Raw genomic sequence first — 15,252 nt, 5'->3', positions numbered from 1 at the left:
TACAGCATATACTAGGTATGCTTGCCTTGCAAGCATCCAACCCAGGTTCTGTGTATGTGTGGCATTGCATATGGTCCCTGAAGCGCACCGTGACTTATCCATCATCCCAGACTAGGAATAATCCCTGAGCATTGTTGGTTATTGCCCTCAAACTAAACACATACAAACACACACACACACACATACAAGCAAACACACACACAGGATGTGAGAGAAGAGAAAAAAGAATAAGTATTCAGGATAAATCATGGGCTTCTTTAGCACTAAATAAGTAAAAAAGTGATCTAACGGGGCTGGAGTGATACCACAGCGGGTAGGGCAATTTCCTAGCATGCAGCCAACCCGGGTTCGATTCCCAGCTTCCCATGTCGTCCCCTGAGCACTGCCAGGAGTAATTCCTGAGTGCATGAGCCAGGAGTAACTCCTGGGCAAAGCCAGGTGTGACCCACCCCCCAAAAAAGTTACCTAAGGACCCACTGTTCAATCCTTTAAGTATTTCACTGTAGAGTTTTTCTTTGCACATTAGTTTATTTTTGCTTTTGTTTTCTTCATTAGTTACTGTTTGTTGTTGCAGTATTTGGGAGCCACACCATGCAGTGTTCATAGCTAACTCCTGGCTCTGAGCTCAGGGATCATTTCTCCCAAGGGTCAGGAACCCATTTGGGGTGCTCCGGTATTGAATCTGGGTCAGCGAAATGCAAAGCAAGCACCTTCTCTACTGAATCACCACCTTGGCTCCGAAGTATAATATTCATCTTTTAAAAGTAAAATCATGGGGCTGGAGTAATAGCACAGTGGGTAGGGCGTTTCCCTTGCATGCGGCCGACCCGGGTTCGATTTCCAGCTTCCCATATGATCCCCTGAGCACTGCCAAGCGTAATTCCTGAGTGCAGAGCTAGGAGTAACCCCTGGGCATCACCGGGTATGACCTCCCCCAAAAATGTAGTGTCACTCCAGATTCTTGGACTGGAAAACACAGTTCACATCCTGGTGAACACCCTGGATATTAGAATAATTTTCCGATACAGCAAAATTGTTGCACAATTTTCAAGTATATTTCTGTACAACAAGAGTGAGTGCTAGATGCAGGTTCATACAGATGTGTCTGTGAGGTTTAGGGCATTTCTGGGTGAAACCTGTGGTCATCAGGCTGGAAGGAGTAGCCCTGAGGCCTAGGGAAGAGAGGTGTATGTGCAGGTGAGTTCTGTAAGTTCACAGAATAAGTAAGTCAGCTAGACTGGCAGTGGCGTGTTGTTTCTCTTCCACCACATGCTTTTGGTGGCCATGAGCTGCTACTCCCACCCCGACCAGCAGCCACCTCCAACAGATGCTTTAAGGAGGGAACAGGGCCACCAGGATGGTTGGTGATCAGTTGGCATTTTTCCATCCTCCACACACAACTGTTCAAGTTCAGCTTTAGTGGTTGCTGTCTTACCCCCAGTACAATTGCACCATGCGGTCAAGTTTCAATAATTTTGTTTTGTTTTCTTTTGATTTGGTTTCAGGATTGCACGTGGCAATGCTCAGGTTTTATTCCTGACTATGCACTGTAGCACTATCCTCCCGTTGTTCATCAATTTGCTGAAGTGGGCTCCAGTAATGTCTACATTGTGAGACTTGTTACTGTTTTCGGCATATCGAATATGCCAGGGGGAACTTGCCAGGCTCTGCTGTGTGGGCAGGATACTCTTGGTAGCTTGTCGAGCTCTCCAAGAGGTGTGGAGGAATCCACCCAGGGTTGGCCGCGTGCAAGGCAATCAACCTATCTGCCCCCCAACCAAAAAAAAAAAAACTGTCTTTTCTAAAAGTAAAAGGGCCTCATTGGTTTAAAAGAGTCACTTGATCACTTGATCCCCCGTTATTCATCTATTTACTCGAGTGGGCGCCAGTAACGTCTCCATTCATCCCTGTTGCATGCTAGCATAGCCCAATGGCATCTGTTTGTTCTAGGAACATGCAGAGCCTCAAACTGATCATTCAGGGTCTTGACGAAGAAGTCTGACCATCTTGTAGGTGGGCGTCCACGCGATCTTTTGATTTCCCGTGGAATCCAGTCAGTAATGGCTCTAGTGCAGCAGTTGTCTGTAAACCTCATTACGTGTCCAGCCCATCTGATTTTTGATGCCTTGGCAAATGAGACAGCGTCCCTGATTCTTGACCGTTGACGGAGATCAGAGCTCCGAATTCTATCTCTCATTTGAGTGAAGTGTGATATTCCAAGCATAGCTCTTTCGATTCCTCTTTGAGAGACCCAAATAGCGTTCTCATCCTGTTTTTGTAGGGTCCAGGTCTCTGAGGCATATGTTAATGCAGGAAGAATAGTGGAATCGAAGACATGCTCGTAGCTGGAGTTTCTTTGTCCTCTTAGTTATTTCTTCAATGCTCTTGAAGGCATTCCAAGCCGCTCTCTTCCTCCTGCGTAACTCAGGTGGCAGGTCATTCATCATGTTGATTTCTCGACGTAGGCATATATAACTGTTGCATTCGGAGATGGTGGTTCCATTGAGAGCAACTGCAGCATCAGGAACGAGGCTGTTTCTCATAAACATTGTCTTCACAAGATTCAGCTGTAGTCCGACCTTTCCATACTCATGGTCGAAGTTGGTCAGCATTTGTGCTGCTTGGCTGATGTTTGGTGTTATTAGAACGATGTCATCAGCAAAGCGGAGGTGGTGTAGTTGTCGACCATCTATCTTCACTTGCATTTCTTCCCATTCCAGTCATCGCATGATGTTCTCGAGGGTGGCACTGAAGAGTTTTGGTGAAATGGTATCACCCTGCCGAACCCCTCTCAATATGAATGATTACTTCTTTGTAGAATGGTGAGATCCTGGTAGTGAATACGTAATAGAGCTCATGGAGGATCCTGATGTATTGAGTTTGTACGCCCTGATTGGCTAGGGCTTCAATGACCACTTCCGTCTCAACAGAATCAAAGGCCTTCTTTAAATCAATGAACGTTAGACAGAGCGGCATCTTGAACTCCTGAGAAACCTCAATGAGCTTAGTTATCATGTGGATATGGTTGATGGTACTGAATCCTTTTCGGAACCCAGCTTGTTCACATGGTTGTCCTTCATCTAGTGTTCTGCTAATCCTATTCAGGATGACTCGAGTGAACAGTTTGTAGATGACAGACAATAGGCAAATTGGGCGATAGTTTCAAATGTCGTGGATGTCTCCCTTCTTATATAGTAGTTCAGTCTTGCTGGTTTTCCATTGGGATGGAACCTTGCATTCAGACAGGTAGCGTGTGAAGAGCCGAGCCAGTGTATTGATGAGTACTGATGGTAAGTTCTTCAGGTGTTCAGGTCTGATCTTGTCTGGGCCAGGTACTCTTTGTTTCTTTACCGACGAGATGGCATGTTGAATTTCGGAGGGGAAAACATTGGGAACGATATATCCATCGTGCGGAATGTGGTATGTGGGCAAGTGGACGTGGCCATTAAAGAGATCTGAGTAGAAGTCATGAATAATCTTCTCCATTGCCCTTCTGGGAGATGTGATGCATCCATCAGGATGTGGGAGGGCAGTCATCTTGGTCTTGTAGTTGGTGAAGGACAGGCGTGCATTATGGATTCTTTTCCTGGCTTCTGCCGCATCTACAAGCACCGCTGTTCTCCTGTCTTTGAGGTCATTCTTGATGGCTTCTCTGCACTGTTTTGCCAGCTCAGATGTTCGCTTGCAGTTGCCTGAGCCATGTGCCAAGACACATTGGCGAACAAGTTCAAGAGTGTTCGAAGAAAGGCATTTTTTGTGGTTATCTCTCTCTTGGCATTCCTTGCACAATCATGGAGGTGTTGAATTATTCGATCGTATTCCTCATCAATGTTGTCAGTGATTGGCATCTTCCCATGTTGCAGCAACAGAGCCAAAGAGCTCCCAGTTGGTGGTTGTTCTGGGAGTTCTCTTCTTAAAATTTGCATTCTTTTCTCCCTGTTCTGTGAGGTAGAATTTTGCACGAAGGAGACGGTGGTCCAATCCCGTTTGGAATTTTGGGACAACAGCAACATCGGTTAGGCAAAACTGCCGATTGAATATGATGTGGTCTATTTCATTGTGGAACCGTCCACCGGGAGACTCCCATATCCAACGTTTAGATTCAGCATTTTGGAACTGTGAGTTACCATGGAAGGTCTTGGTTGACATGATGAACTCAGACAGTATGTAACCCTGTTCGTTCCATTCTAGGCCATGGGTTCCGATGTGGAGTTCATTGTCTGATCTTCTTGGTCCTATCTTGGCATTAAAATCACCAACAATGATCTTGTAGAAGGTGTGATCTTCTTTATAGAACTTCTCCAGCTCCATGTAGAACTTCTCAATTTCTCTTTCACCATAATTGGATGTTGGTGCATAAACAACAAAGATAGAAACCGCTGGCAGTGAGCCACATCTATTCAAGTGTAATCGTCCTATTCGGGTAGTTAGGCATTCGAATGAATCAATGCTCATGGCTAAGTTCGTGTTGACAAGGATACCGACACCACCAACGCCTCTTTTGTCACATGTTCCAATGAACAGTTCTTCTCCATTGTCGAAAACGGCATGATGTGATCGATTTCTTCTCGTTTCGGTCAGACCAATGATGTTGTACCTGATCTTTCACACTTGTACCATCAGGTCCTCGATGGATGCATCAGATGCCAGCATACGTGCATTGAAAGTACAGACAATCATTTTTGTCTTTCTTCATTTTGGCAGCCTATTTCTGCCTTGGGATTTTATCAGCCTCTCCTTCCACATCCTTCTCGACTCTGCTGTATTCAGAGTCAGGGGAATGAGATCCACTTTTTTTTTATTGGATTTGGCATATTGAATAGACCAGGAATAGCTTTCCAGGCTCTGTCGTGTGGGTGGGATATTTAAGATACCCTGAAAAATTAAATAAATGTAAATAAAAAAAGTTTAAAACAGTAACATATAAAAAAACAGTAACACATAGACAATCCAGTGTGAGAAGCCTTCAGGGGAAGCGGGTACACGAGATCCCAAGAGGATGCCTTGAGGACATGAGCTGAGGACTCACCTGTTGGAAAATTCCCGAGAGTGGTTCTGACCTAAGTCATCAATAATCTTTTGAAAGAAAGTTTTTTCTGGAAAATAATTTTTTCCTTACATGATCTCTAATCATTAACTGTAAGGTGGGAGAAAAGCAACTTTTTTTCTGTGATTTGTATACTTTAGTACGCAGAAATCTCTTATTTCCTAGAATTTGTTATGAATTCCAAAGACTATATATTTAGGAAATGGCCTGGCCATGCCCTTGAACCATAAGGGCTGCCTGGGATCAACCTGTACGTGTGGGCAGCACATTTGTCTTCCCTGCTGTAATATCTCTCCCACCACAGTTCATTCTTTTTTTCGTTTTACCCCATCAGATGCTGCCATGTTTCAATGCTCAGGGTCACTTGAATGGTTCTTGGGAGACTTCCTCAGGACTCAGGGTTTGCTCCTGGGCTTTGCATTCAAAGATCATTCCTGGATGGCTTGAGGGACTCTAGGGAATATTAGGAAATGAACCTGGATTATCCATGAGCAAGGCAAGTGCAGCATTTCTGTGCTGTCTGTATGGATACTTTATTTTTTTCAATTGGGATGTCTTGCCATCTTCGGCCATTTTTGGATTTATTAAGCTCTTGGGTTTACATCCCTTAATGATCACTTCGAGAGGGGTTCAGGAAAGTCCATGTGGTGCTGGGCCTAAAGTTATAGTAAAGTGGGGGAATGTGATTATCTTGCAAGCAATGGACATGGGCTCTATACCTGGCATCCCATGGGGTCCCTGTGAGTTTATGCATGGTAGTCCCTAGCAGAGGAAGAAAGAGATGGGGAACCACAGACCGATGATCCAAATGGCCCAGTCTCAGAGATCAGATAGAGCACTGGTAAGGACAAATTTTGCAACAAATTTTATAACTCTAGAAACTCATGTTTAAACTAAACCATTACTTTTTTGAACCTGTTTACATGTGTCACAGTTATTTTAACTCCTTCTAGATCAAATATTCTAATCCAATGCAGATACACATATGTACATTAACATAAGACCTATGATCAATTTTTACAAAACATGATAAAAACTTCTTTGGCTTAATGACATAGTTCTTGTACCTTAATTATTTAAAATCATGAGCTTTCTATACCAGATATTTTTAACAATTCCACAAAAACACAAACATGCTTTCAGACACAGAAAAACCCTTTGGATTTTTTAACCAAACTTTGATATTAGCACAAGAAAATATTTGAATTTCTGTGTGAACACAAAAAGGATGGCAGCAATCTATCTTTCCCACCACCCTTGTTCAGTAGTTTCCCCAACTCCAGGGAGGTGGATGGCAATGGGCAGGAAAAGGAAGGAAACCTTATGGCCAGGCTGCTTGACCTTAGTTGCAGTTTATTCCAATCCTCTCTCCATTCACTCTCGTATCTCTTCTGCCTCTCCCAGCCCATTCTTACAGTCTCATTATATCCCATAAAAGAAACTCAGGTTCTCTCAAACATGTTTTCCCCTGTTCTCTCAGATCTCCTAGTAGAGAGCCCTGAAATCTCCTCATATAGATCATTTTCATCATCCTATTATTCGTCGATTGCTTCAAGCAGGCCCCAGTAATGTCTCTTTCATTCTAGCCCTGAGATTATATTCAAGGCTCTTTAGGAGAATGAGACCCATCATTGTTACTGGTATTTGGCATATTTCGTACGCCACGGGGAGTTTGCCAGACTCTGCCTTGTGGGCAGGCTGCATTCGATAGCCTGCAAGTTTGCCCAAAGTAGGAATGAGATAATAAGATGTCATAAAAAGATGTCTTGATAAGATGTCGCATGGCCAGGGGGCCAGGTGGTGGGTGTGACCCCCGCCTACTGGAATTTGGAGGATCTGGGTGGAGGATACTCGACTCCAATCCGAGTAGGCTTGGAGGTCTCGGTCCCAGAACCCACGTGGCTTTGTCCCTCTTCCAGTACCTTCATGTGTGCGGAGAGTGGTCTCAGCATGGTGGTGGCTGGTCCTGGAGGTCTTCGTCTGCCGGAGCCCTGGTCGGGCAGGGAGGAAAGCTCAACCCGCTCCCCTCCAAGGGGCCCCGCCGAGGAACAGCCAGGCGCGGGGGCAGAAGACTGCATTGTTCTCATCCGGAAACTGGATTTTATAGTCTCTGAGTCTTGGCCGTTGATGGGATTACACGGTGCCAGGGGGCAAGGTGGTGGGTGTGACCCCCGCCTACTGGAATTTGGATGATCTGGGTGGAGGATGCTCGACTCCAATCCGGAGCGTGTTGAGCACTTTCCTCCCCGCCCCGACCAGGGCTCCTGCAGCCGAAGACCTCCAGGACCAGCCACCACCATGCTGAGACCACTCTCCGCACACATGAAGGTACTGGCAGGGGGACAAATCCACGCGGGTTCCGGGCCCGAGACCTCCAAGCCTACTCGGATTGGAGTCGAGCATCCTCCACCCAGATATAGATCATGGTACCTCTAAAAGGGCAATATAGTGATGTCATCAAAAGAAGAAAGAACATTGAGGCAGCAAAACATACATTGCTTCTTTACATCTGCAGGCCAGTAATTTTGTCCTCACCTTTACAAGCTACAAGCACTTGGATTAGCACATCAAAGATCAATCTACATCTCAAAGATCAGCCTTCCTGGAGCCTGGCATCTACATCCCAATGATCCAGCCTGGCTAGCACCTGAGTGAGATCTGCTCTGTGAGATAAGAGAAGCTGCCTCTAACAGCAAGGTTTCTGTGAGATAAGGGAAGCTGCCTCTTGCAGTATACTGAAATTATTTACTGAAGGCAGTTTGAAAGGGAAAAAATGTTTAGCTTCATCCAAACTAGTCAGGACATTCTTCTAGGACAGATTCTCACTTAGCAGATCGACTCACAATTTACAATACAAGTTCAGTGTCCAAGAACGATCTGATCTTACAAATTAACAGATTCTGACTAGGGGAAAAGCTGATTAACTGGTTGGGGAGGAGAGCATATAGAAGTGGTTACTGAAAAACAAAGGAATGGAAGTGACTCAGGAGCACTGTGATGGGTGTAACCTGATAAACCTTAGCTCCTTGTGTCAAGGGAGAATGGACAAATCCAATTGTTATCCTATAAATTGCCACTGTTTAGAAAAATAAGGAAACTTCATTTTAATGGCTTCAGTACCTCTGTAGTTTGTAAAAGCGGCCTACTATTTCATTAAAGTTAGCTGAGGCTTGTAAGATAAAGTCTTGCTTTCTCTGAACTCTTATTTCACTTTAGTTTCAGGCTCTAGTTCCATAGCTCTTCTAGATAGTGTTAGGTCCCTAGGGACCCTGAGGGAGATTCCAGAGTTAAAACTCTATAAATTAGTAACTCTCCCTTTCCTGCCCTCCTTATCTGTTACCTCCCTTAAGAACTCTTCCCTTATCCACCTCCGGAATGCAGGGCTGAGAATCAGAGGAAGCAAGGTGATAACCAAATGTCCAAGTTACCTGATGCCCACTAGTCACAATGCCTATGTACGTAAATGCTGATCTTTGAATCTATAGGCTAAGAAGTGATGTACCCTTAATTGGATTGGTTAAGAAAGCATATGTCGTTACAAATCTATTGGCTATGAAATGCGCGGGCTTTGCTGTAACGGCCAGTGAAGGCCTATATAAGATCCCCTTTGAAGAGGTTCGGGGTCTTGCCTCACCTAACTGACCTGCGTGTCTGTGTAGGTGGCTTGACCCTGGCTAGCCAGTCTTACAATAAACCTTGCTTGCTGTTTGCAGTCTCTGGAGTCTCTTTGTCGTTAAAGGGAGATCACGATCTGCGCCCTAACATTTGGAGGCCCCAGTGAGATCTCCCGACGGCAAACGGGCCCAGAGAGCGGGTTTTGAAAAGGCCTTAAAAAAAAAAAAATTTCTGGGGAATATTCCGTCTGTTCTGTGGGGGGACAGTGTCCCCTTCTGGACCGCGGCAGGGAAGTAGCTAACCCTGTGAGGACTTGGGGGGACATAGGGTTTCCTCGGGTCCTCGTCTGTCTGTTCTGGAGGCCTCGTCTGTTCTGGACCGCGGCAGGGAAGTGGCCAACCCTGACTGGGAGGACTTGGGGGGACATAGGGTTTCCTCGGGTCCTCGTCTGTCTGTTCTGGAGGCCTCATCTGTTCTGGAAAATCCGGCGCCGGGAGAAGACCTGGAAGAGCTGAACCCTCCGGAGGTGAAAATCACGTGCACGCCCTTTGGGCATATTCGGGAGTCCCAGGGTGACTGGTGAGTGTGGTGCGCACCCGTGTGAGAGAGTGGACCGGTCCGAGCGAGTGCAGGAGTGTGATCTGTGCGTGTGTCCTTAGTCTGTGTATTTGTCCTATTATCCTTCTCTTAGTTCTGTTTATTGAGATTGTTTAATATGGGTCAGAATCAATCGACACCCAAAGCCTTAATTCTTAGCCACTTCTCTGAGGTTCAAAAGAAAGCCCAGCATATGGGCCTCATGATAAAGAAAGGTAAGTTCAACACTTATTGTTCTTCAGACTGGCCTGCTTTCGGGGTGGGCTGGCCCCCACAAGGTTCCTTTTCACCGAACCTCGTGACACGGGTAAAAGAGGTCGTTACCCGCCCGGGGGCCCGTGGGCATCCTGATCAACTACCTTATGTTCTTACGTGGGAATTTCTCCTAGAAGAACCTCCCCAATGGCTCGGTCCCTTCTTATCCTTTTCTCCAGCGCCTGTCCCCCCTCCCGTTGCTCCTCCAGCGCCTGTTCCCCCTCCCGTTGCTCCTCCAGCGCCTGTTCCCCCTCCCGTTGCTCCTCCAGCGCCTGTTCCCCCTCCCGTTGCTCCTCCAGCGCCTGTTCCCCCTCCCGTTGCTCCTCCAGCGCCTGTTCCCCCTCCCGTTGCTCCTCCAGCGCCTGTCCCCCCTCCCGTTGCTCCTTCAGAGCCTGTTCCCCCTTCTGTTGCTCCTCTGGCGCCTGTTCTTCCAGCCTTTCGGGATCCTGCCGCCTGTCCTATCTTAGCCCTTCAGAAGGAAGCAGAGAAAGAGGTTCATGCTAAGGCAGCCGTGGCCCTAAGGGGGGCTGCAGACTGCCCCCTGAAGCCACGGGAGAAGGAAATCCGAGATGGAGCTGTTGAGGCCATTGAAGCAATCATAAACCCTTCCTGGGAACCCAATCCTCCACCGGCGGTCCTCTCTGACTCGCTTTATCCTCCCCTCATAGACTTTGACACTGAGATAAGACCTCCTCCTTATGTCCCCATCCCTGTTCCGGCAGCAGCCCCTGGTCCGGCTGCAGACTCTACTCAGGATGTCGGCCCTAGCCGACGGCTTCGTCCACGTGGAAACCTCCGGCCCGAGGAGGGAGATCCTGTCTCTAGTTCCGGACCAGGCCCCCATTCTGTTTCTTTGTTCCCTGTGAGAGCAATTGGCCACCCAGGTGGCCACCAGTATCAGTATTGGCCCTTTTCATCTAGCGATCTATATAATTGGAAAATCCAGAACCCTCCTTTTTCTGTGGATCCAAAGGGTCTCATAGGTCTCGTGGAGTCCATCATGAACACCCACTGTCCCACATGGGACGACTGCCAGCAACTCATCCGAACTCTCTTCACGACTGAGGAGAGGGAGCGCATCCTCGTTGAAGCTCGAAAGAACGTGGCGGGAGATGATGGGCGGCCCACCATCCTACCTGACCTCATCGATGCGGCGTTCCCCCTCAGCCGACCTAACTGGGATTTTGGGACGGCAGAAGGTAGGGAGCGTCTCCGAGTATACCGCCAGACTCTCATGGCCGGTCTCCGAGCGGCCGCTAGACGGCCCACAAATTTCGCCAAGGTAAAAGCTGTTATCCAAGGGGAAACCGAAAGCCCAGCCGCATTTCTTGAGCGATTGTATGATGCCTACCGGCAGTATACTCCCATTGACCCGGAGGCTGATTTACACCGCTCAGCAGTGTTGCTCTCCTTTATTAGCCAGGCAGCCCCTGACATAAGAAGGAAGTTAAATTCCCGGGAAAACCTGGGTAGCATGACCCTCCAGGAGATGCTGCATGTTGCCGAAAGGGTATACAACTCTAGGGAGAGTAAGGAAGAAAAAGAGGATCGGTTGAGGCAGGAGGACAGGGACAGGCAGGAGAGACAGAGAAAAGAGGATCGGGAATTCCAGGCTAGGGAAAATCGGAAGAGTCAGAAAGAACTTACTAGGATCCTTTTGGCAAGCGTAGGGAGTCAGCCCAAAGGGAGAGGGCCGCCTAGCAGACCAGGCCTAGATAGGGATCAGTGTGCTTATTGTAAGGAAAGCGGGCATTGGAAGCATGAGTGCCCATATCGCGGGAAGAAGCAGGAAGGGTGGGGAAGGAGACAAGAAGATGGGGAGGGGAAGACTGCTAAAGATAGGGCCAAAATTCTAGTAGCTGAGGAGGAGGACTGAAGGGGACGGGACTCGGCTCCCCTCCCCGAGTCTTGGGTAACTGTTTGTGTGGAGGGGAAACCAGTGGGGTTTATGGTAGACACAGGGGCCCAATACTCAGTCCTGAATCAGGCCATGGGGAAACTCAAACCTAACAAAACCAGTCTAGTCCAGGGGGCCACAGGATCAAAAATCTACCCTTGGACCAGCAACCGCCAGGTGCATCTAGGGAAACATCAGGTCACTCATTCATTCCTAGTGGTGCCCGACAGCCCAGCCCCCCTTCTGGGGAGGGATTTATTGACCAAAGTTAGAGCCCGGATCCACTTTGACCCTGATGGGATTAAGGTTATGGATGGGGAAGGGGCTCCTCTACATGTCCTAACACTCTCGGTACATGATGAACACAGATTATTCAGGAACTTGGGGGAGGATAGTGTGAGGGGGACGATGGCATATTGGTTGAAGAAATACCCCTCCGCATGGGCCGAAGTGACAGGCATCGGTCTCGCCAGACATGTTCCACCAGTAGTGGTGGGACTCAAAGCCTCCGCCCAGCCAGTCAGGGTACGACAGTACCCAATACCAGAAGCAGCCAGGCGCGGCATCTCCCCGCATATCCACAGACTTTTGAAAGAGGGGGTTTTGAGACAGTGCCACTCAGCTTGGAACACCCCTCTCCTGCCTGTCAGGAAGCCTGGTAGCTCAGATTACCGTCCAGTGCAGGACTTGAGGAAGGTGAATGAGAGAGTGGAGGACATCCACCCGACGGTGCCAAACCCCTACACTCTCCTGAGCCATGTAGCACCCTCTCTTAAATGGTACACCACCCTGGATCTAAAGGACGCCTTCTTCAGCATACCCCTGGCTGAGAGCAGCCAGTTGCTTTTTGCATTCGAATGGCAGGAGGAGGGGAAAGTGAGACAGTTAACCTGGACGAGGTTGCCCCAAGGATTTAAGAACTCTCCGACCCTGTTCAATGAGGTCCTTAGCCAGGATCTCGAGCCCTTTCGACGAGAACATGAGGAGATAACATTGTTGCAGTATGTAGATGACTTGCTGCTGGCGGCCCCCACCCAGGAGAGCTGTAGATGGGCTACAGGGCAGCTTCTCGCCCTCCTGGGGGAACTGGGGTATAGAGCGAGTGCGAAGAAGGCTCAAATATGCCAGGAGAGAGTCACATACTTGGGCTATCAGCTAGAAGGAGGGGCGCGATGGTTAACAGAGGAAATGAAACAGACCGTCCTCCATATCCCCACCCCAACATCTGCAAGGAAAGTGAGGGAGTTTCTGGGGTCGGCTGGATACTGTAGACTCTGGATCCCCAATTTTGCTGAGATTGCAAAACCCCTGTATGAGGCCACCAAAGAGACTCGGGATTGGGAATGGACAGAGAGTCACCAGGCCGCTTTTGAACGTCTCCGAGTCGCGTTATTGCAGGCCCCGGCCCTAGCCCTGCCTGACCCTTCCAAGCCATTTACCATCTATGTGGACGAAAGGAAAGGGATAGCTAAAGGGGTACTGATGCAGAAGCTGGGCCCTTGGTGAAGGCCAGTGGCCTACCTCTCAAAGCGGCTAGATGCGGTTGCGGCTGGGTGGCCACCCTGTCTCAGAGTAATTGCAGCAGTAGCCCTCTTGGTCAGAGACGCTGACAAGCTGACTTTCGGGCAGGAGCTCCACATAGTTACCCCGCACCCGATTGAAGGAGTCCTGAAACAGCCGCCGGGGAAATGGATAACCAACGCCCGCCTCACCCATTATCAAGGACTTTTATTAGATAGTCCCCGTATTGTTTTTGCCAGCCCATCCACCTTGAACCCCGCCAGCCTGCTGCCCGAACCGGACGCAGTCTCGCCCAGTCACCAGTGCCTTGAAATATTGGCTGAGATTTCCCAGGCAAGGCCAGACCTGAAGGACATACCATTGGAGAACTGCCCCTTGAACTGGTATACGGACGGAAGCAGCTTTGTGCTACAAGGGGTAAGAAGAGCGGGGGCCGCGGTGGTGGACCACGAAGGGGTGGTGGTATGGAGCAGTGCCCTGCCCCCTGGAACCTCAGCCCAGAAGGCCGAACTGATGGCCTTAACAGAGGCCTTGGAACGCGCAGAAGGGAAGCGGGTTAACATATATACGGACAGTCGCTATGCCTTCGCCACCCTGCATGTCCATGGCGCCATCTACCGAGAACGGGGATTCCAGACTTCTAACGGGCAGGAGCTCAAGAATCTGGCGGAGGTCCAGCGTCTCTTAATGGCAGTGGACAAACCAAGGGAGGTAGCCGTCATCCATGTCCCTGGGCACCAAAAGGGGGACAACCCAGACGCTGTAGGGAATCGTCGAGCGGACACGGAAGCCCGGAGAGCGGCTATGGAGAGCACTCCCGCCATGACCCTTTCCCTGCCAATGCCAGAACTCCCCAAACTGCCGTCCGAGCCCCAGTACTCCCCCACTGACCTGGACTGGATACAAAGACAGTGGCCCACAGCCACGGCTAGGGACCCCGGGACGTGGCACCGAAGTCCGGACGGGGCCATAATTCTCCCTCGCCAGCTAGGCGAATTCCTGGCTGGCAACATTCATCGGACCTCTCACCTGGGGCGCCGGAAGCTAGCGGAGCTACTCACGGCTGCGCGCCTGGTGTACCCTGCTATGACCGCAAGCCTGCAGCAGATCACGGACGCCTGTACTGTCTGCGCCCAGATGAGACCGGCCATGCGGAGGGGCATGCATACAGGTAGCAGGGAAGCGGGGAGGAGTCCGGGGAGGAGTTGGAAGGCAGATTTTACTGAGGTTAAGCCAGGCAAGTACGGGTATCGGTATCTGCTAGTTCTGATAGACACCTTTTCGGGCTGGGTGGAAGCTTTCCCAACAAAGCACGAGACTAGTCGGGTGGTAGCTAAGGTCCTGCTAGAAGAGATCATACCCCGATATGGTGTCCCTGACTCGATCGGGTCAGACAACGGCCCGGCTTTCATTAGCAAGGTCCTGCAAGGCCTAGCCCAAGCTATGGGAACTGATTGGAAATTACATTGTGAATATAATCCCCAGAGCTCTGGGCAAGTAGAGAGGATGAATCGGACCCTGAAGGAGACCTTGACTAAATTGGCTCTCGAGACTGGCGGGGACTGGGTGACGCTCCTACCCCTCGCGATTTTCCGAGCGAGGAACACTCCCTATGTACATGGGTTAACACCTTTTGAAATCCTCTATGGGGCACCCCCACCCATCACGCGAAGGACTCTGGCTCCGCCAGGGGAAGTTGCTGTGCACCCGGACTACCTGACAGTCCTGCAGACTCTATCCCGAGTGCACCAGCAGATATGGCCGCTGGTCAAGGCATATCACGAAAGGGAGGGGGAGGGACCGGAGCACGGACTGGTGCCAGGGGATAGAGTTTGGGTGAAGCGACACAATGTTAGAAATCTGGAGCCCCGATGGAAGGGTCCTTATGTTGTTCTTTATACCACCCCCACTGCCTTGAAGGTTGATGGAATCGGGCCATGGGTTCACCATTCCCACGTCCGACGAGCAGGAACTGCAGGAGAGGAGGAGGGAAGTGCCCTACAGCCTCAGCCTCAGTGGACCGTGCGGCGCCATCCTTCAAATCCCCTCAAGCTCCGGCTGGTACGAGGTGCTTCTGGACACAGGAGCCGCGCACTCGCTGGTGCATCTACCTCCTAGGGGTGTTCCTAGTGGTCGTCATTCCAGTACGGTCGGCCGGAAGCCCTCATCAGCCCTACCAGCAAACCTGGGTCCTGAGAAACGGAGACACCCATGAGGAATGGAACCTAACTACGAACCCGGCTAGCGCATTGTGGACCTGGTGGCCAGATCTATATGTGGACTTGGAGGAGGTCTTGGGTATTTTTTACTCCCTTCCTCA

General features: G+C 49.6%; 2 protein-coding genes across 2 annotated transcripts in view; both read left to right on the top strand.

Annotated features, from left to right (window-relative positions):
• Positions 1-9,981, top strand: part of LOC130022028 (zinc finger protein 571-like) — a 91,183-nt gene extending 81,202 nt beyond the window's left edge. Inside the window, exon 4 of the mRNA XM_056112747.1 lies at positions 9,949-9,981. Within this exon, the coding sequence (XP_055968722.1) occupies positions 9,949-9,981 (33 nt within the window). The remainder of the gene's footprint in view (positions 1-9,948) is intronic.
• Positions 9,982-10,269: 288 nt separating this feature from the next.
• Positions 10,270-15,050, top strand: LOC130022026 (uncharacterized). The gene is given in 4 exon segments (XM_056112746.1): positions 10,270-10,312; positions 10,399-11,308; positions 11,357-13,751; positions 13,845-15,050. Coding segments are annotated over 4 exon segments (4,554 nt in total).
• Positions 15,051-15,252: the final 202 nt, after the last annotated feature.

The sequence above is a fragment of the Sorex fumeus genome, unplaced genomic scaffold (genome assembly GCF_029834395.1).
Source record: "Sorex fumeus unplaced genomic scaffold, SorFum_2.1 ptg000019l, whole genome shotgun sequence".
Taxonomy (NCBI): Eukaryota; Metazoa; Chordata; class Mammalia; order Eulipotyphla; family Soricidae; genus Sorex; species Sorex fumeus.
This window is presented reverse-complemented; position numbering and strand designations above follow the sequence as displayed.